The 22710-nt window shown below is 40.9% G+C and overlaps 1 protein-coding gene across 1 annotated transcript in view; it reads left to right on the top strand.

Moving 5' to 3' along the window:
* Window positions 1-2203, top strand: part of LOC147879813 (SAGA-associated factor 29 homolog B-like) — a 35916-nt gene extending 33713 nt beyond the window's left edge. The window contains exons 6-9 of the mRNA XM_087372005.1: window positions 1157-1307; window positions 1505-1518; window positions 1930-1931; window positions 2062-2203. Of these exons, the coding sequence (XP_087228131.1) occupies window positions 1157-1307; window positions 1505-1518; window positions 1930-1931; window positions 2062-2165 (271 nt within the window). The 3' untranslated portion in view covers window positions 2166-2203. The remainder of the gene's footprint in view (window positions 1-1156; window positions 1308-1504; window positions 1519-1929; window positions 1932-2061) is intronic.
* Window positions 2204-22710: the final 20507 nt, after the last annotated feature.

The following is a 22710-nucleotide window of genomic DNA, read 5'->3' as shown; positions in this document are numbered from 1 at the left end:
ACCAGGTGGAGTCTAGCAGTGGCTTGCTTAGTTGCTTGGTAGAACTGAGATCACTCCTGGGTGCTCGCTCCTTCTCTTGAAGTGCTTGTCTTGACTAAGTGCCTGCTTTGGAAGGATGCACAGCTCCTCTGAAGAGCCATGGCTGCCCATTGTGCCCAGCCATCCAGGGTGGAAGGGGACTCTAGGGTCTAGATCTTTAATGATGATGTCCTTGAGCTTCTCCTCTTTCAAGAACTGTATAATCTTGATACATCAATGGAGCCTTCGGCGGCATGGTTACTCCAAGCGAAGAACTTTAGGGGCGTGGTTTGAAATTGTGGTGCATGCTAGAATCCTAGTAGAACCATCCTGCTGCATAGTGTGGTCACCTAATTAAAACCGTCCAGCTTCTCAAGAAGGTTCATCATGTCTGTACACCAAAGGAATACTAGAGGCTTCCCTGAATACACAAAAAGTCCAGCTCATGCCAGGAATCTCTGCCTTGGATGGAGAGATGAACTGCTCGCAGAGTTCTTTCTCCGTTGGGAAATCTTTGATTAAGGAGGTGCCTCCATACTTATTTTCTTCAAACACTAGTCTGTTTCCTCCATATTTATTTTCTACAAAGCTCAAGCAGTTGAAGTCACCTCCAATATATGAAGAATCTACCTCAGGCAAGCAACCATGTCTTAGAGGGGCCACCTTTGCTGTCTGCAAGCTGGAGCATAAATGTTCAGGATGTCAATATTGAGGTGCGTAGCCCTTATTCTAACCCAAGCTGTTCTACTCTAATGATCATAAACCTCTGAAGCTAGCGTCTGATTGATCAAGATGCATGCTTCTTTGCTTCAGCCTGCTGCTGGGAACTAGAGCTGAAGGCTGTGGTCTGAGAGGAGTCGTCCACTCCTATGAATATTGGCAGTGCATTTGCGTGTCCACCTGACTAATCTGCAAAATAGAATGCTATGGTATTTAATTCTTAATTCCAAAATCCAAACCTCATAATACTCTAAGGTATAGTTGCATCAGGCTTATCACTGATTTCAATCATTGACAGTAAAAGAAGATGCATTATTTTATTTTTTTGGCTTTCAATGCAACAGTGGATAATGATGTGTCATTCACCTAATTCAATGGTGAACACCTTTTAACTTGTTTTTCCATGTTATTTGTTCAGAAAGTACAGGCTTCCATATACATGTATCATCCCATTTCCTAAAGCTTCAGAACCTGCAAGTGCTCCAGACTTTACCATGGGTTCTCAAGTCTTAGCTGTCTATCCAGGAACCACAGCTTTATACAAGGCTACAGTGACAGTTCATTGTAAGGTATACAAAAGAATTGAGGCAATTAATTTTGAGGAGACTTCAATTGGACATCCTGGGCTTTTTTCCATTGAAACTGGGATCAAGAGCTCCACACTCTTGTTTATTATCTGCAAACTTATCGCATGGTTATTTGATCCTTACTGAACAATATTGTCCTTTGAATTCACATTTTGTCATCGTCTTGGGAGCTATTGCAGAGGAAAAGTGATGAGTAAGTCCTCCGCTTCCGCTTTTAGAGTTATGTGTTCGGAAAACTCTGGACCTTTTTTTTGGGGGATAAAGATGGGGTTGTTGTGGTTTCTAAATTTGATTGACAGCATGCCCAGATATAATGAATACCAGTTGCCAGACTCTTCATCACCCAAAGATATCAGATTGCCTTAAATCCTTGCACTTTTTGGGGATCTTAGCCTTCATTTGAAGTGATCATGTGCACCTTAGAGCGCTAGTATAACCTGTTTATTCCATGGTTTCTCTTTCAACAGTGCGAAGTTGTTACGATGTGAAAACTAAACAATTTCCCAACGTGAGAACGGAGAGGGTTTTGAGTAGCATAATGTCTGTATACTAGTAAGTGGGTCAAATTTTCTGGTTATAGAAGCTTGTCTTGAAATTTGATTAGATGTAGTCTTGATGAGTTGGCGTGTCTAGATTATTGGGAATACGTTGCTATGCAAAGTATGTCTAATGGGCATATTTTACTTTCTAAACAAGGATTTCTTCCACACCCTTCAGTGATCTTTTAAAATTTCAGCCTTTTTTGTGTCATTCCATGAAGAAGAGGGTATGGATGGCCTTCCACAAAGACCGGTACCTTTCTATCATGTTGTCCAACTGCCAGAAGGTCACAAGCAATGAAGAAGACGCGGTATCTCTGTGATTCTTGAGACTGGATTTGTGTTGATATCGTATAACAGTTGGAGAGAGCTGCCAGTTGTCTTTGCTTTTGCTCGCCTTGTATATTTATTGTATTGCTATGTGAACTTACTGTTTACACAACAGACAATGCATACCCTATCTTTGAGTAGGAAAAAGCATGTGAATGAGCTCTGATCCATAACTTTGTTGCAGGTCATGGGCAGAAAAGATCTGGTTTTACTATCTGTCCCTGGGTTATCTGGTATATGTCCTTGATGATACAAACGAAACGCTGTGAGACGTCAAGGTCAGGAGATTGTAGCATTGAACTGGCCATAGAGGTCACTAAGGAGGCTAATGACATGATATTGATGTTTATTATTTCTGCTTTTAGTACGTGTCTTATCGCCTGCAAATCACATACAAGTTGGTTGCACATGTAGCTTAAGGATTCTATCAATAAATCAAGCTGATTCACGCTGAGTGAACATGCGTATATGAACAAGAAGCTTGAATTTTAGGGATTTGGTGGAGAAGGGAGATTGGAATACAGAAATAGTGACAACGCTTTTGAAGATTTAATGCTATTCCAAAAATCTGAGTGGAATCCTTAAAAACCTTGGGAGAATCTAAAAACATTGTCAATCAGGAGGAAGTCATCTCCTTTAACAAATAGGAGGAATTACAATGAATGTGATGAGAGTCCTGTGCTAAAATATCATTCAGAGATAAGTAGAACCAGGATAGCCACTAGAGGATCGTCCTAAATGTGTAGAACTTAAGATTCTACCACTATCTTCCACAAAGGCATTGCCACAATTACTATCCATGTCAGTCTTGTCCCAAGATCAAGAACTAGTTGTAAATCATTGTAGGAACCTCGGTCCACAACAATACTCAAACAGAGTGTTTAAACTAGGTCCTAGTCAGTCTCAAAATGTCAAGTCCTAAAATACAATCCCAATAGCAGTCAGTCGATCTTGCTCTAGAGCAAGCCACAATTTGCATGGGACTTGCAAGATCAGTCGTTAGGTCCAGTAGAAGGTCAAATGCTTAAATTGTATTCAGTTTTCACCTCCATAATTAACGCTCGCAAAATCATGCAGTTGTGGGGCTGGTTGGAATTAATGCAAGAAACATCTACAAACATGTAGAAGGTCAAGTGCTTAAAGTGCATTTAATTTCTCCTCCATAATTGACGTTGGCAAGGTCTTGTGCAAGATGTAGAAAGTAATGACACTAGGTGTGGGTTGGTTGCAAATAATGCAAGAAACATGTAGAACTAATGTTACAAGGTGGGTGGTTGGAATTGAAAAAACTTGGCTTGAATGATGGACTGAAATTGTCAAGCAAGATAGGCATTCATATTCTTTGTACAATTATAACTTGCGATAAACCTTTGGGTGATTACTTGAGAGAGATCCTTCTATCCTTTGGGATGACTCCCCTAGTCATACACTCCTTACTTATTATGATTAACACACCCTTTGGGATCTTCTATTCCTTGGCATGCCCCTTGGTAATTTGAAAGAAGAGGGAAAATAGAGGTAATAACCCTTAAAGAGCATATCCTAAGATGTGAGTGATTATATACTTCCAATTATGAACTAATACGTGTCGCACAAATTGAATCCAATTGATGGAGTTTTAGATGGAAGAAACGATTTATAGGGGTGCCATTTCCCAATCAACTGGGGAATGGGGAGACTTGGATTGATTAATGCCCATACTTTCAAATATGAGAAATTATAGTCATGCATACTAAAGCTAGCAGTACTTTTTGGTCCCTTGGTCCCTTGGATATTCATGAGGGCTTACCAAGAGTATAGATACTCGGATAACTCACCTTGGCGTGCTATGGTCACTGCTCAAAATGGCCTCTTTGTGGTACTAGAAATGGGGCATTAAAAGAAGAATTGTGAAACGTTTAGTGGATCATTCATTAGCCTACGCTCAAACCTGTGAACCTCAAATTGTAGTTACTATGGTTGCAAGCAACATGCGCTTGAAAGTGGATCTTGCAGGATGGTGGTGCAATTCAGGTGCCAATTGTCAAGCAAGATAGGCCCAATCCCAAATCGTAGTTAGCTTTTGTCGCTAGGGTTGCAAGCAACATGCGCTTGAAAGTGGATCTTGTAGGATGGTGGTACGATTCATGTGCCAAGGAGCAAGTTGCAATAAGAGGAGATAGTGGGATGTGGGACATGAAGGCAAGCTAGTTGGCTTTGCAAGAGCAATCCTCGATTCTTACCCAAAATGGTATAAGAATGAACTAAGAACAAGCATGCACCCCTAATGTCAACAATGGTAATTGAAAAGGCAAAAACAAGAAGTAAATAGATGTTAATTAATCCAAATCTTTCTACATAGTAGATCAAGAATATAAATAAAATAATTTAATCTAATTAAGCCAAACTAGAACTAGTGACTAAGGGCTCATTGTGTTCTATCTAACATGTATGTGAGTCAAAGATTATTAATTTCATAGTTTGTCCAATAATCTATGTAATCTTGTTTTGTCCTCGTAAATCAACAACATAAGGCTTACTTCTAAGGACCAGTTTGAAGGTACGGTACATATTGACCTTCCCAATCATATGGGGAATGCTAAGTGGAGGGTGATTTGAATATAAAGATACAGGTCATGAGATGAAGTGTAGTCCATCGTTTGCAATAGTTCCATCTTGACATGTAAATGTGACTTGTTTGTGGCTACCGTCACATGAATGGTGCCATTACCATAATAAGATGGTTTAGTCTCATGGTGTATAAACCATGGAAAGAGATATCTTTGAACTTGACCAGTGCACTCGATTTGATGATGAGAGTGGCTGAGTGTGCAATTGTGTAGACAAAAATTACTTAAAAGATTCACAAATGTGATCAGTAAACATGGGCAAAATTATAAATAAATGAAAAAAACATAAGTGGAATCAATTAGGCCTATCACATATACATTTTAGCAATGGTATTGGTTTCAGGCAAGAAGTTAGGGAATTCGCATGTCCAAAAAATTGCATGAGGTTAGGATGATTTATTGCATGCAGAATAAGAAAGGATCATGCTTGTTTTGTCATGCCCTAGGTGTAACTTTGATCTAATGTACCATGCACATAGAAGGCATTGATGTGCTTGATTTTCTTAGATTACAAAACTTGCACAAATTTTATAATAGTAGCTGTTGCTAATGGATGAAGAGGCCTGGAACACTGTGTATGTAGATGCTGCTCATAGGGAGGTTGAGCCAACAAAACAAGATCTCAGTGGAAACGGGGTCATGCATGGAACGGTGTATTATGTGCATCTTGGTATAATCAAACCTAAGGTGGAGAAGTTTGCGAATGGCAGGGTGTATTTATTTTTTATGAGGAGGGTGCCAAATCTGGGGGAGATGTAGGAGTTTCTGGCTTTAGATCACGATATTCCTATGGAGGAGTATGAAGCGAGGTTTATGGGTAAAGGCTTCTTTATTTTGTGTCGTGTTTTTGAAGTTATTCACAATGATATTCTTGGTCGTTCTCTGGAGCGGTGGTGTTGGCTATTTCGTGGAGTCCCTCATTCAATATTGATGAGTTTATGTCCAGGGAGTTTCCAGCATGGGTGGATTTTCCAGGAATGTCCGCATGGATAGTGAAATCATTTGATATGGTGGCTAATTCTCTTGGAAGGATTCTGGTTGTGCCGATGTCTGCTTGGAAGATGTTTGGAGCTAAAAGAGCCTAGATCTTGTGGGCTCGCCATAAGCTGGTTCCTGATTTTGTGGACATTATCTGTGAAAGAAGGTGGTGTACAAGTAAAAGGTTAGATTTGGTCCGTTGCTTGATTCCTGTGATCTATGTAGGTAAATGGGTCATTATGCCCGTAATTATCTGAGTCGCGAGGTGAATACACATTTTGGAATCATCTGTGTTATCATTCCTATCCAAAATTTGGATAGGAATGATCCAAAATGGAGCAAATGGAATGGTATTGTATGATGTAGAAGCATGTTGGACTTCCATAGGATTGGTATGGACGTGGAATGGAGAAGATGGAATGGTATTGTATCATGTAGAAGCATGTTGGACTTCCATAGGATTGAGAAGGAAATCTGCAATTGAATGTGTCTAAGGCACTCGAGTTGGGTGGATTCAAGGGACATGAGATTAGGTGTTCGGATACTAATGACATGCACGTTGGTCTTGGTTGTCAGCAATGCCGTTCTTATGCTAAAAGTTTGCATGCCGGGCACACTCTATCGGATCACAATCTAAGTTGAGGAAACCGGTTTGTTTGGGAGGCGATGAAACGGATGATAAAGGATGCGGAACGGTGGGCAAGAAGGGGAGAGCATTGGCGGAAATCTAGAATAAGAAGCAGGATCTTCCACAAGTTTGGCGTTTGGAGGTGGTGGAGGAGAAAATTGGTGAAGATTGTGTGGCTCCAAGTCTGGGCGATTGTCTGGTGGTTGTGGAAAATGCAAAAGAAGAACTTTGAATAGTAGAAAGAGATTGCTGGAGGAAAGGCGTGCGTCCAAGAAATTGTTAGATGAAGGGAAGGTGGAGAAGCTCCTTGCTAGGGGAGTGTCAAAGCGAATCAAAAACATGGCAAGGAATGCAGGTAGTAAGGAGAATAGGTTTAACTTCTTGCAGGATGCATACAAGGTGTTTGCATAATAGCGATTTTGGAGGTGGTAGGGCAAGGATGCCTTTGATTACATGGAATGTTAGAGGATGGTGTGACAAGATCAAGAAGAAGGGGCGGGGGGGGTTGTAGCAATCTAGAGATGGAGTGAGGATAGATTGTGGGAAGCTAGAGGGATGTTGGGTCAAGAACTTGAAGCTTGGGAGGACTCGTGTTTGAATACGGGTCTAGTTGTGGTTGCTGAGTTGGATCCAAAGGGACAAGTGGACTCACTTGGAATAATAAAAGAAAGGGGGGTGACTACAGAGTGAGTAGGTTGGATAGATTCTATGTCTTTGGGGAAGGTTGGCGGTTTTGTAATCTTGCTAGACTTGTTCCAGTTCGGTAGTCTTTCTTGTTCATGGGTAGGTTGTTTGATGTCCCATTTAAATTTGAATGAAGGGCTAGAGGGGTGCCTTATTTGTCAATGCCTTTGCTGTTTTATGTATCAATGGTGCCGTCATGGGGTAGTTTTAGCTTTGTTGTTCTGTGAGACAAGGATGCCTTTTGGCACCTCTATTGTTTGCCATCTGTACAGTGCCTCTGATAAATACGATTAAGGAGTTGGAAGCTAGGTTGATTGGGGTGTGGTTTTTCCTTTGGGTGAACAATTTTGCAAACATTTTTGGTTGATGATAAGATAATATTAATAGAGGAAGATTAGGGTAGTATCTAGAGGTTGTGTGGTATTTTGTAGGTGTTTTGTGATGCTTCATGTTCGATGTGTGCAGTTGGCCTAAAACGTTTGGGCCCAAGACAGATTTGAGATTGAGGTCTACATGGTTGGATGCTTGACCGATGAAATGGATAGACAGAGCCATGGTGGTAAGGTATGTGGGTGTGCCTCTAAGGGTTTGAGTAACTTTAAGGTAGAGGTTTGACTAGTTCAAGGGCAATGTACGAGCTAAATTTTGAGTTTGGAATGGAGTGATCTTGGGATGGAATGTGAGGGTGTTGATAGTTAAGCATGTGTTAGCAGGTTCCACTCTATATTTGGCCACGTTATTGAGGTTTTAAAAAATAATTGGTAAGAGGTGGAGAAACTATTGAGGGCATTTGTTTGGGCCGAGGAGAGGGGATGACGCAAATGGCACTATATCACATGGGATGCCATGAAAGTCCCTAAAGCACCAAGGGTGCTAAGAGTCTCGAATGTTGACTTGAGGAATGTTGCTTTAATTGGAAAATGGTTACCTAGGATATTTGAGTGCAATGCCCTATGTAAGTGCTACAAGTGGTTTATAGAAAGGCCTAAAGGTAAAGGAGTTGGGTCTGCGAAAGATATGTTGTGGTATGAAAAACTTTGTTTGTGGTCCCCTTTGAAGATTAGGATTTGACTTGGTGGCTGGGATTGTAGGGGCATGGAAGGCTTGCAATCCACTTATGAGGTGGAATGGTAGAACAGGGCTTAGGGGAGATGCTAGTCTTCTAAAAGGTATATGGTGGGGGTGGGTTATCAATTTACGGGGCAACATGTTGGCTAGGGTTGATCTGCATAGTGCCAGGGCTACGCATAAGAAAGGGATAAGTAACTGGTCACATGTTTGGGATCAAAGGAGGGATGGATGGAGATCTATTTGGTCTCTTTAAAGATCAATATATGATAGGGAGGCTAATAGGTTGAATGAGGTGCTGGCCAATATCCCTAAAGGATGGCCAAAGAATTGTATAGTGTCTATGGCTTGGAGGCGAAAACAGTGGAATGTGGGATCTTTGGGTCTCATAAGAATTTTAGCTAGAGATATTTATAGGAGCCTTATGGCGATTGAGCATACTTTGATACTGAAGTTGAACGAAAAGTGGAAATTGAGAAGATCCGAGTAGATGGTGGAAGCAAAGACTCACTTAGATTCAGAAAGGTGGTATAATGGGGAGGGCGAGTTTTCTTACCTGGAAGGTGATGCACAGGTGACTTACGCTCAGAGGTAGGATGGGGAAATGGATGAAGCACTCGTTATGTGGAGGGTGGATTGAGGATACAATGCATTTGGGCTAGCATGTCCTATGTCTAAGAGTCTTTAGTTGCATATTGTGGTTGTAGTCAGAAAGGTGGGGTTGATGGGAAGGTTTGGTGTTTGTACCAGTTGTTGGGTGACACAGATGGGCTGTCGTATACGTTGGTAGTTCTTTGTGCAGCAGGTTTGTTGGCTATATGGGGGATTAGGAATGGATTGATGTTTAGTAAGGGTGTGGGTATGGGGTTTAGGGAGAGTACTGTGGTTGGTTTGTGGCCAGGACTGTGTTGGTGGATATGGGAAAGTTGGTAAGTTAGAAGCGATCCCCTACTGGGTATGTGCTTGTTTGATCTTAGCTTGGTTTTATAAAGGGATGGGTGGATGTTAGCTGGGATGGCGTTGGCTATGAGCAGTTTGCCCCATGTAGTCAGCCACAATTTTGTATATACTCTTTCTCTAAGTAATTAAGGCTGGCATCTTTTGTTTGAAAAAAAGGATATGATATATTAGTTGCATGAATTGGTTGAGTAATCAATAGTGAAAGATTGGTATAGATATTCATAAATGGACTAGGCAAAGATTGTAACATCATGTGATAGTTTTGGATCCTAAAAATATGCCACCTGCATTTGAGATCATGTCAAACTTTCTTATGTGAGAGAAAATGAGGAGTGGTAATAGAAATTACAAACTCCACGAGAAAACCTTTTCCACAAAAGCAAGTGGATCACAAGGAGGTAGAGGTAGAAATAAACACAATCCAAGTAAACACAACATTCAAGAAGACAAAGGCAGCTATGTGCTTATCCATATTAGATATTGTTCCATTTATCAACAACTTCATCAAGTCGTCTACATCAAGAGCCTTTCAATCAAAGGGAGACATGGAATTGCAAATATAGAGGTAACTTCAAGAAGTATTAACACTCTCATCACTATCCAAATAGTCTTTGTGTGAGCTATAGGTATGAATGTCTCATCATCAACAATAACATCAATAGCTATTGTAAAAATGCCAAAAAGTCATGTTGCTTATCTAAGAAGATAATCAAGAGAGATAAGATAGCAATTTTGCATTCATGGCCAAAATAAATGGAAATCAACAAACCGACATTTTTCAAAGAAGGTAGAATGGAAACATGATGCTAAGAATGAAGTGTACAATGTTCTCCTGAAGAATGAAACATGGTCATTAATACTCCATTGTCTCCTTAACTTTTCACAAGACCAAGTGGATCACAAAGAGGCAAAGGTAGAAATCCAACACAATTTAAGCAAAACAACATTCAATAAGGCAAATCCAACTATGTACTTAATCTCATTAGACATTGTACCAATTGAGCCTTGAAAACTTCATCAAGTCATCTACATCAAGAGCCTTCCAATCAAAGGGAGACATGGAGTTGCAAAGGCATAGGTAACTCTGAGAAAGTATTGACAATCTCATCACTGTATGAATAGTCTCTATGTGAGCTATCGGTCTAAATGTAAAGTTATTGTACAAATTCATGGTGCTTAGCTAAGAAGATCATCAAGAGAGATCAAATAGAAAATTTGCATTCATGGCTAAATAGATGGAAGATTCTGTTGGTCCCTCACTCCTCGAAGCTTCCCACAGGTAAAAGATGGGTGTGGATCCTCTGGGATTGGAGCCAGGGGATCCCAGAGTTCGTAGAAATGGCATTTTCAAATGGTACGCCAGTGGCACTACGAGTCAAATTTGGACCGTTCCCAGATGCATGTTTCATATGCAAGAAGCTAGGCCATTATGCAAAGAACTTCCCTGAGAAGGGTGATAATACAGCAGTGGCATGTGAGGTACCAGGAGCAATTGAGAAATCCTCGGAAGGAGGGACGACAAGAAATGATGCGAAAATCTCACAGGTGGAAGCGACACACCCACATGCAGGCTCCTCTGAGAAGACGAAGTGCATGCACAAAGATTCCCTAGGAGGCTGCCCAAATATGGAACGATGGAAGATGGTGGGCAGAAAGGGGAAGGCTGCAATCAAAGTCGAAGTCAGTCAGGTTGATGAAACACAGATACCGATCGGAATCGAGGTCCCACTCAAGAACAGATTGGACGCGACTGATACAGACGACATGCAAGATGACGAGATGATGGAAGGTGGCAACATGCATCAAAATCTGATGCCCCTCGAAGAAACAACACCAGATGCAAACCACAAGAAAAGAGTGCACGATGAAAAAAAGACTGAGGCATCAGAAAGTTCCAATAGTGGGAAAGGTAAGACTCCATCCCGCAGCTTGTTAAAACGGCTTAAAGAAGTGGTGAGGGGCATCAACGCAGGGAGGGAGAATAGGTTCAATTTCCTCAAGGATGCATACAAGGCCATTGCACAATAGGAGAGTGCGGGGAGGGTCCCTGAGAGGTGGGGAGGAGATTAATGTTCTGTCATGGAATGTCCGAGGGTGTTGTGATAAGATTAAGCAGAGAGCCTGCCTAGAAGTTTTTCATAAATTAAGGCCCCTTGTTATTCTATTGCAAGAGCTTAAGTGTGGTTCTCAAGATGATTGGTGGTTCGCATGTGATCAACTAGGGTATGATGTGTCCAGTCACTACCCCATTAGGGGGAAGGGAGGCTCAGCGGTCTTGGTTGCTAGGCATCTTGCGCAGCTCGGGAAGTGCTGAGAATAGGTGAAGGTTGGGCAATCGGAGTTTCATTCTCTCTAGGGGAGCTTGTCTGCAATGTAGTGAGCGTGTATGCTCCCAACGAGTCACGAGATTGGGCTGAGTGTTGGAGAGAACTGAATTCCACAATACTCAATAGCCACTGGACCTTGGGTGGCGACTGGAACTTTACCTTAGAAGAAGAAGATAGATCTCACGAGACCACGGCCATCACAAGGGTTGAGAAGAGTGGGACAGTGGGACATGTGGCACCAAAGCTGGAGGCCAAGTGGCAAGTGCTGAGCAAGGGGGAGGATTATGGAAGGAGAGCTCCACATGGAAAGTGGATGAGGAAGGGACTGAAGGGGTTCATGGGAAAAAGGAGAGGAGCTCACAGAATTCGTGGTTGGGAGGTAAATCGTAGAAGAAGACCTCTATGTTTGAGGAGGCATAATAGGACGCCTCCGAATGAGCAAGGGCTTCCCACGGCCAGCCAAAGGCAAAAATCATATGTTCTAGGAACACAACATTCTAAGGGGGAGAATGAATTAGCTAGCTCAGGTAAGTCAGTTCTAGCGTTCTTAGATGACAATTTGCTAAATGACTCAGTCATGTGGCTGTGCACTCATGCTATGGTAGGCTTCCTGCCTGGTGTCAAACCTCCAATGGCTTTCATTGAGACGTGGATTAGGAACAATCAGATAAGGAAGGGCATGAATGTTCTTAATGTGAGATTCTTGAAAAAAGGCTTTTTGTTTTCCTATTTGAGAAGCGTGAGATGGTTGCAAGAGCCCTACAGCATGGTCTATGGACCATTAGGAACCAACCTTTGTATTTAGAATGGTGGTCCAAGGATTTTTCTCCAGATGTCCCTAGATCAACCAGGATTCCCGTTTGGGTAGAGCTACCTGACCTACCTCTCTATCTGTGTAATCAGTTATCCTTTCTATATTGTGGGACTAGGTGAGGTCCTTGGTGTGGAGTAGGAAAACTTCATCAATCCTAGAGGTAATCCCCAAGTATGTATTAAGAGGACATTGCAGAGGAAATGCCCAAGACCCTCATAATTCTAAATAGAAATGGTAGCACTTTTAGGGAGTAACCCTTGATTTACAAGAGTCTGCCCAACTCTTGCTTTTTGTGTGGACTCTCCACACGTGATTAAAAACTATCCTTTAAAGAGGGGCAAGCCCAAGGAGGCTAAACCTTTTGCTCCTAAACAAGCTGTTCCTTCTGAGAAATGGATTCCCAAGCCCCCTTCAATACCTCTGTGTTACGAAAATTATATTTCTGATATATCTTGCTTAGGATATTATTATTTTAGTCAATTGTGACTACGGCAAAGTACTCCATAGGAGCGCACCGGACATGGCGGGGGTCCTAGTGGATACTTTATGTGGTTAGTTGGGGACACCTGACTAGCTTGTATTTTGCCATGCTAGATAGTCGGTATTGTGGGTGATTCCATGTTAATACTGATGTCACTAGTGTTATTGGTGTTGTGCTTGATTATTGTGCTTTGAGCGCGGTTATGTTGGGATCGGTTGATTCGATGATTCATTTAATCTATTGTTAATAACTAATGTAATTGGCGGCTTGAGTACAGGTGATGGAACTCATAGCGAGGATTGGAGTTAGTGCAAGGGTACCAATCGAGGTGTCACAAAGTGCATTATTTATGGCCATGGGCCAATTTTGTATTTCTTTATTATTGCAAGTTTGAGTTATATATTTTGAAGTGGACATAATTCAATTTTGGGCCCAAAGATGGCTATGTAAAGCAAATCCCTCATTTTGGAAGAGAGGGAAAATTTTGGCTCTTGGTGCTTTTATCAAATATCATAAATACACTAGATGAGGAAGCGTGAGCCACTCATCTAGGGGGGGGGAGATTGTACCTAGTTTGTTGTCGCTTTTGTGGTGTGATTTGTGTTTACCTTCTTCAATTGATTAAGTGGTGAATATTGTGTGGAAGAGTTTACCTTTTGGTTTCAGTGGTATCAGAGCTTTGATGACGCTCTTGTAAAGGAAGAAAAGACAACCTCCCTTGTGTGAAAATTAAGTCCAATAACAATGCACCAACCAAATCAGTCAAATTAGTTTCACTGGGAGCATTATTGAAGGCTAGGAATCAGAGAAATCAATTTGAGTTTGCACAAAGCATTGAAGTTGATTTGGATCAATGAAGAGCTTCCTAAAAAATTCCTTATTCTTAAGGAAATACAAATATGTATTCTCCTAAGAATACAAAGATTTTAAAGGGGCCCATCAAGCTTGGAATCCCCTACATTCTCAAGGCAAAACCTAACTGGCAACAGTGATACCGATTGAACCACAACTATGCATTAGTCAACTACTCAAGCCACTATTTATCTACCAAGTCAACCAAAGTGATTGGATATTTACCATTTTCATCATAGCATTTCATCATACCAAAGAAGAATGGCAACTTGTGTATGAGTCAACACCAACTATTGGAAGCTAAAAAAGTAGACTATCAAAGACCCATGATCCCCTTTACCATTCACAATCACCATATTGGACAAGGTTGTAGGGCACGAGATGTATTTGTTCATGGACAAATATACTGGGTATAATTAGATAATGCTAGCCGAAGAAGACCAGGAAAAGGCCACGTTCTAGGGAGCATACTCAAGCAAAGTGATGCCATTTGGATTGGAGAACGCAACGGTTACATTTCAACACTTTATGGTGGAAACCTTCCAAGAGTACATCAACAAATTCCTTGCTATATTCTTGGATGATTTTGCTATATATAGTACAAAGCAACCACACTTGGAATGTTTGAAAAAGATGTTCCAAGAATGTAGGTAGAAGTAAAATTTTTCAATCAATACAAATGTTTATTCTATGCGTTCTCAATGGTGTTCCTAGGTCACACAATTTCCGCGAGGGCAACATGACCAAAAAATCTAAGATTGATGCCATGAAAAATATGGAGCTGAACAATGTCAAGTAAGTGTGCTCATTCATGGGCTTCCTTAGCTTTTAGCAACACTTCATCAAGGAGTTTCTAAGAGTAACCAAAATGCTTCATCAACTAACAAGAGTAGATATGAAGTTTGAGTGGAGAAAATCCCAAAGGAAAGCATTCCAAATCTTGCAAGTGATGGCAATAAAGGAATTAATCCTTGGAAAGCCATACTAGAATTTGATCTTCCATGTGCATGTGGATGCATCAGGTATGGTGACTAGGTCCATCTTCCCTCAACTCCTCGTTAATATGAACTTGGATTTCCTGATCTTCTACACAAGCCGAATGTTCTCATCAATAGATATGAACTACTCAACAATAGAACAAGAAGCCTTGGGGATGGTCTCTAGTGTCCAAATGTTTTGGCACTTTCTACTAGGCAACCCATTCATCTTCTATGTGGATCATCAGGCATGGCTCAACTACTTGATCAACAAAATAATCACAAAGCCATGATTGATCTAGTGCATGCCACTATTCTTTTGGCCACAAGTGTGATTCGTTTAGGAAGGAAATTCCAAAGTACCACTTCATGGGCAATGAGCCCAAAGAGACATTATACCCATCACATCAGGATTGATGGGGAAACATGATGAGGGAAAGTGCCAAAATGGGTCATGGACTCCTGGAAAAGTACAGTCTTAAATGGACATGATTTCAAGTGGGATAACCTAATGATGGAAAGGAGAGGTAAAAAGGGTAGTAATCCAAACAGTTGATAGACCATTGGGGTGGCAAACCCTACATGCCCCCATATATAAACCCCTCTAAAGAAGTGGAGCTCACTTTTCTTATTGAAGTTCTAAGTAGTCAGAACTCCCTTGTCTCCATAGGTAGAGCATGAGTTAACTAGGCGAAGCTACTAAAATTTCAAATAAAAAATCAAGCACTGAAGATCAAATCAAGGTGGAAAAAGTTAGGAATCATGGACATGCACCTTTATCTACTGGCAAGAAGTGAAAGCCAACAAAGTTCAGATGATTTGTTCCAAGAAACACCAAGGGAAAAAGGGAAATGAGTGGCCACTCCCATTGATCAAGGGAAATGAGTGGCCACTCCCATTGATCAAAACCAAGGCATAAGAATAATGAAACAAAGAGGAACCACTAACAAAGGAAGGGCCCTAGCAGATGCAGTGGGAAGATAAGGGAAAGAAACCAACCTAGACACATGCGAGTGCATTGGAGGAGAAAAAAGTAACCACCAAAGCACGAGCCACTTAACCAAGGGCCATGATATTGTACCCCATGAACAAATGGATACCCTACAATGTTCCTGTGATGTTCCCATGATCCCAGTTTCACAAATTGATGCCACCAAAGCATGGGCCATGATGTTGTAACCCATGAACAAATGGACAACTTATGCATTTCCCATCATGTGCCCATGACCCCCTTCCACAAATCGATGTCACTATGTGCACATAAGGGGATCTTGTGACACTTATGCTCTGAGGGTTTGGTAGGAAATGAGCCTGATGTTCTACATACTGCAAGCTTTTCTACCATCAAGATTAATTGATTATAGGGCATGAAGGCTAGAGGAAGAGAACAAGGCACTGTAGACAACATGCATATCCTTTGAGGAGGAAAAACAACTATGTCAATCTGAGGTGGAACATGCCCAACGAGCAATGAGTGGTGGCCATTCAAAAAGTCAATGAAGTGAGGCAAGAAATGATGGCACTCTATGAAGATATGAAAAATCTCAAGCATCAAAAGAGTCATGCAAAGGATGCATAGACCCATAGCAATTGGGTAGATAAAGAAAATAATGAATTGTGATCTCGAGTCAACATCCTTGAAGCACAATGTTAGTAGGCTAAGGACAAAGTACTAGTATAAAAGACTAAGCTGACAAAAGTCCAAGATTTGACTCACCAATGAAGTCTTCAACATGTTTGATAGAATTTAGCAATAGATTGAAGAAATTCTATGGTTACTCACTTATTGTAGGACCTCAAGAAACCCAAGCAGAGAAAGGATGGACACCTAAAAAAGGTGAAGGTGAGCAGGGGTGATTGGAGCCTTGACCTTTGCAAAGGGAGAAACATCTTCCAAGGTGACTCCTAAGGAAAAAATGCCAAATACAAAACCGAAGAAATGTGGGGTTAGGGAGAAGCAAAGGATTGAAGAAGCAAATCACTAGGTAGTCAAAGAAGTAGAAAACCAATTCCCCTAGGCCAAAGCTATCAATTCAATCTTGTGTGGGTTGCAATTTTAAGGACAACAGTGATATTTGGATCCCTCAAGAGTTTAGGTTAATGTCATGGGTCACAATGCAACCATCTGCAACAGGTCCATTCAAGGTTTCTAGAAAGGATAGAGCAAATCCACGAGAATGACATATTTTGCTAGTCATGTCAGAGTGGTGAGTTACATGCAGCACAAATCATTTTGATTATCCAATTTTTTATTTTAAAAGCTGTTGCAGCTTTAGTGGAACAAAAACTGAACAAAGAATAGAGAGTACAGGGCCTCTCAGGGGCTTTTTTTGTTTTTTTAAAATTAGGGGATGCATCCCCCATCACTTACACAGAAACCCATCACACACACAAGAAATACATTTAAAAAAACAAAAAAAAGTGCCTATACTAAGAAATACACAAAAAAAATCCCTCGAGAGGCCTCTCAAGGGCCTTTTTTTTGTTTTTTTTTTGTGGATGCATCCCCCATCACTTACACACACACCCATCACACACACAAGAAACAAATACACCCATCACACCCTCGGGGGCTTTTTTTTGTTTTTGTTTTTTGGGGGGATGCATCCCCCATCACATACTAGTGTCTAATCACATTCTACCATGATTATTGACTAATTACATACTAATGACTAATTACATTCTACCATGATTATTTGCCATCAACAATCAATTACATTATGTACATACATCAGATATGGAAGTAAATAATACATTGCAAGATTCCACTTGAAAATGAAAGCTCAAAGTTAAAAATCCACAAGAAAAATAGTTTCCAAAGGATTCTATTACAAAGAATACTTACAACCATCTTTGCACAAAATTGCTTTTGACAACCAAAGCTGGTGTCCATAGTGAATACAACAAAAAATCTGACCTATGGCCTAGATTGTGGGTCTTCTTTGATCCACCTTGCTAGCTACATGTCTTTTGCCATGATCGTAACCCTCTTGGCATGGATTGCACACAAGTTTGTGTCCTCAAGAAGAGTTACGATTGCCACTTCTGCTGCTTCTTATATGGCGGCCAGTGCGATTGATTGAATACGATAGTTGTCCCTGTAGGACTGCATAATCTCTTTCATCGATCGAGCAAACGGAGCTCTTGGGATAAGAAGGTTCACGCTACTTTGATACTTTCTTATCTCTTGAAGCGCCTTCCTTCCACAGGATTTCTGCGGTGTCTTCTAGGGACTCCACCTCCTCCTCCACCTCCACCTCCACCTCCACCTCCGCCTTGCCTACTGCGAGCTCTACCTTTTCCTTTTGTTGTGTGATGCAATTCTGGCAAAGATTTTGCACCTTGTCTAGAATGTGGAAAGTCTCGAGTAGCATTGTGCCATGCGGGTCGTCGTTGTTGGCTCTCCATTTTGTGCCCTTTGTTGTTGAGCCAATTGAATTCGCATTTGCCTGGCATCTTCTTGTCCTCTGGCCCATTCTTCTAATCTGCGTCTTTTGCGCTCCTGTTCTTCTGGTCTGCTTTCTGGCTCTTCAGGTGCCTCGGGCTGCTGACTCTGAGGATTGGATTGCTCCCCATGATCTTCTTCATCGTCATCTGTTTGCTCATTGGTTTCTGTCCTCTCCTCCTCCTCCTCCTGCCTCCTCTTTCTTCTCTCTTCGATCATTGCATTGTATACATCGGGAGGGATTGGGAGCTTTGTTCTAGAATCAACCGATCTTCCTCTCTGCTTTGTTCTTGCCATGTCGGTGATGATGGGGCTATGGGAAATGTGACGGTAGGAAGGAATGTACTAGTATGAGAGAGTACTGGTGGTACTAAGAAAATGAAGGTATTTGCATATATATAGGGGTATATTTATTTTGTGCATCATTATTAGTTAGCCCCCCCCCCCCCCCCTCTTCCCCCTTTACCCCCCTCAACCCCCCCCCCCCCCCTATTTGTCATCGTCCCCTCGGGGGTTAACCTCACAAAATTTTAGTGTACCATGTGCATTGTAAAGAAGTGATATTTATCAAAAAATTACTTAGTTCATTAAAACATTGGGTTTTTTCATTCAACTTTAGGAAAAAATTATGTAAAGAGGAGGGGTGTTTGTTTTGGGGAAAAAACTTATTTGAGGGGTTTTTGAAATTCCCCTTGAACTCCCGTGAGGTCGCTCCCCCAACCTTTTCTCATGGCCCAGTCCACAAGTACAAAATTCAACGCTTGTTTTAAAAAAAAAGAGCCAATTAATCAAATGTCGACAAGAAATATTGAAGTGCAATTTTAATTAACATCAAAGTACATTTGGTTTAGTGATCCAACACTTTCCAACATGACTTCTGGTTGCTATCCAACTTCTATGTTTTTTGGAAGCTTGGGAAGATATCCATGGATGCCTTCTTTTACTCGTTTGAGTTCGATGAACTGCTTGGGCTAACTCCATGTGCAAAGCTTTATTCCTTGCATAGGAGGACCCAACTATACCACGATAGAACCACTCGAACATCTCATGAAGAGCATTACTTCCATTAATCCCCCTCCATGTCACGTACTCTTGAAATAAGCACCTCAAGCTCTATAATGAGACTTTTCCATCCCTTGGGCACTCCAAGCATTCAAGGAACCATATTGGTAAAGAAACCATGGACCATGAGCATAAAGAATGTGCTGCATACATAGAAAAAACACATGAGGTAAACAAGAATAAATTGATTGCAATTAAAATTTTGAAAATAGCAAAGACTAAACACACCATGTAGTGAGTAATGTGTTATTCACCATGGCTTCAATGAACTCTTTCATGATGACTTTATATAGTTGCACATCATCATCGTCTATGGAAGGCTTCCTCAAGATCTTTACTAGAGTATTTAATTCTTTCCAAACACGTATTCTCAAGGTTCTAACATGAGGATCAGCTTCGAAATTAGTCATGCAATCACATAACTCTTTCCAATAATTCCAATGCAAATTTAATCGATGTTTTCCATGATTGGACAAAAATCTTCGTGCCTTAGAGCCTCCCATGGACACTTTATTTGGAAGATTTCCTGATTTTCCTGACAATTGTGCATCTTTGATTAGCTTTACATTCCCCCCATGTAGACCCATGCTCGAGAGTAAAGCTTCAACCCTTGCTATACATGATGCCACTCTCTCCTCCGGTTTCATGTTCCATGCATATACAATGTGCAAGTAAAGCAATTTATCAATGAGCTGCATCTTCGCATGTAACACATAGAAATGCACTCTTTGTAATGGAATGTTTAAAATAGGATCCCAATTTTTATCATTTTGATCTATGTTGGGTGCAACATCCTAACTGCAGCTCATCACTCCATTATTCTAATTCCCTCTATGTATTCCTATGTTACTACCTTGAGTTTGGTGTGATGCATACAATAAAGACATGGATATGTTGCATTTGCACTCAATTCCGTTCCAAACATACACTTCAATGTCTTGAGATCTCCTACCATGTGCCATTCAACTTTAAATGATTTGAACCCTTCAACTTGAAGCAACTCTCCTTTCATTTGCGCATCTATGACACTTGGAATTGGAGATCTATCAAATACCCATTTCAAGAATGAGTGTGTCTCTTTAGGAAGTTCAAACGCGGCAAGCCACCAAATGTGCTTTTCTGATTGCACACTAAAATCTTCCCTAATTTCCTTATCTTTGGCATGTCCAAGGGCTTTATTCATCAAAGTAATACTAACCCTCTCCAACTTGTGGCATTTTACAACCTCACACTCATCCAATTTGATAACAAATACTAACTTTCCTTCACAATCTAAAAGATTAAAGATTTACATGATTAGAAAAGATTTCATTAAAAATTCGAGCTCTCTAAACAATATAATTTTAACATACCCCATGCTTTCATGTTGTAAAACTCCACCATTGCAGCTTGGACCCTATGTACATCCAAAAAAACATTATTATGCTCTATGTACTCAAAGGTTCTTGGTCCTTGCTTCACCCCTTTGGTAGTTGGTCCCCCTTTCTTTTTGCTATGTTGGACATTTATCTTGTTTGTGCCTTCCAATGTCATGCTTTTTGAGATGTGTATAAATCCACCCAACAAATCTTGAATAGCAAAATTTGTTTCTTTCCTTGCATTTCTAACGTATATTGGTCTCGGCAATAGAGGGTTCTTAATGCCTTGACCTTAAAGTGCATTTACAAAGACATTATATACTAAGTACTCCATTGCCTGTATTGGCTCCATACTTGAAACACAGCAGGTTTGACGATCACAGATCAGTTGAGGCAGCAGGTTATGGTTGATATGGCAGCCATAGTACTTCATGCATCCATGACTAGGTTGAGACCTGGTCCTCACATGTTTGCCATTGGGGCTACACTTCCGGTTCTTAATTTCGTTGCAATAGGAGTTGGTAGCATGATTATGGCAGATTTTGGTAGTAGGGAAGCGGTTGTCGACATCAGTTCCTTATGCTTCCAAGAGCAGCATGCAGGTGATGCAGGTTCGGTAGACCAGCAGAGGTCTATTGTAGGTTATGTGCTTATGGTCACGGGTGGTACAGAGACATTTTCTTTGCACAATGATAGTTCGGGTGCTATGGACTTAGCACACGAGCATGTGGTGGTGAGAGTTCACTCTCCCAGTGAGATCTAGCATGAGATCTTGGTTGACAGGTATCTATAGCTTGTCATTTTCTATCCTACAGACTTGATGTTTGCTAGCAGCTCATCCTCTATGCACTTTGCACATTGCAAGCCGATGGGAATAGGATGACGGTCTGGTCATCTTATTTTTCAGCCTATGGCTAATTGTATTATATGTGTACTATACTCCCTTAAAGGCACATTGTCTTTAAGTGGGAGGTTGGGGTAAAGTGCAGTGTGCCCACCCACTTGTACAGTGCCCATGTATACTCATATATATATGATAGAGGAATAAACTGGAGTAACTTTTGCTCCACCACTTTTGGTGTCTCCTTATCCCTTTGTGTGTGCTCTCCTCTCCCACATTATACACAGCTAAGTACCCTTGCCGACTAATGCCAGTAGCATCACATGCATGGACAACTTCCGATGGATCTATAAGATTCTCTAAATCACTTGCAACCTCTTGTAATATTGCATGTCGCAATGCACACCGACGAGGGTCCTTAAGAATAGATATGAATTCTTTCTTCTTAATTACACTCTTTATGGCACAAAGTTTGTTAGAGGAATTTCTTCCAATAACCTCCTCCATAAAATTTATGCAAAAATCATGATAACATTAGAAAAATAAATGACTCATTTGTAAGTAATGCTTCATAATTACAAAATAGTCCAAATATATGTACATACCTTGTAGCTTTCACCCTGCATTTCCTTGCTCCACCACCATATGCCAAGCTCTCCATCGGTTGCATGGGCTTGATCCTATGCATGTAACCTAGAGGGGTTCTTTTTATCCTTTCTAATCTCCTAGTCAAAGTAGCAAGCTCTTGTTGGATACACCAAGCCTTTTTCAACAGTTTGTTCTTTTCATCTATTAATCTTGTGATTGTCTCTTGTGACGTCTCTTTTGCAATTTCTGAGTCAGCAAGTTTTTTTTGTTCTTGGGTTAGTTATTCTTGGAGGTTATGCACGGTATCTCTAAGTATCTTTGTCTCTCCTTCCATTCTCAACAAGTGAACCTTCACAAAGTGTGCTTCAGCATTGGAATGGCCGATGCGTTTACAATATCCTAGTAATCCTTGAAGACCATCGCCTACGTATTGAATCAAACTTGTCACATTTTCAAACAAAGGTGGATCACCTGTCAAAGGATCCACTGGATAGAGTCCACCAACACTCCATAAGTCGACATGCTTTGTTCCTTGTTGTCATAATTGATCTAGTGTATATTTTCTGGCAACCTTGTGGCCATAACATTGATGAGTTGTGACATACTCTGGTGCAACTTCAATGTGCAAGGTGCTTTTTCGTGGCTTGTAGGTGTGATCTTCCAATGGAGCCATGGGAGAGGGATTTAGAAATAAGGCCTTGGATTAGTTCAAAGAATAGAATAGCATCAATGGAAAGATATAATAGGATCAATGGATGCAAGTTTGGGACATAAACGAGTTTTACTGCCAAATCCAGCAACCGTGTGGAGGATAAGAGGTCATTTGAATGAAAGTATAGATGAA

The sequence above is a fragment of the Dipteris shenzhenensis genome, chromosome 33 (assembly GCF_047967505.1).
Source record: "Dipteris shenzhenensis isolate YYH24624 ecotype China chromosome 33, Dip_SZ_1.0, whole genome shotgun sequence".
In the NCBI taxonomy this organism is placed as follows: Eukaryota; Viridiplantae; Streptophyta; class Polypodiopsida; order Gleicheniales; family Dipteridaceae; genus Dipteris; species Dipteris shenzhenensis.
Note: the sequence above shows the minus strand (reverse complement) of the source record. Positions and strands in the feature narration are given on the sequence as shown.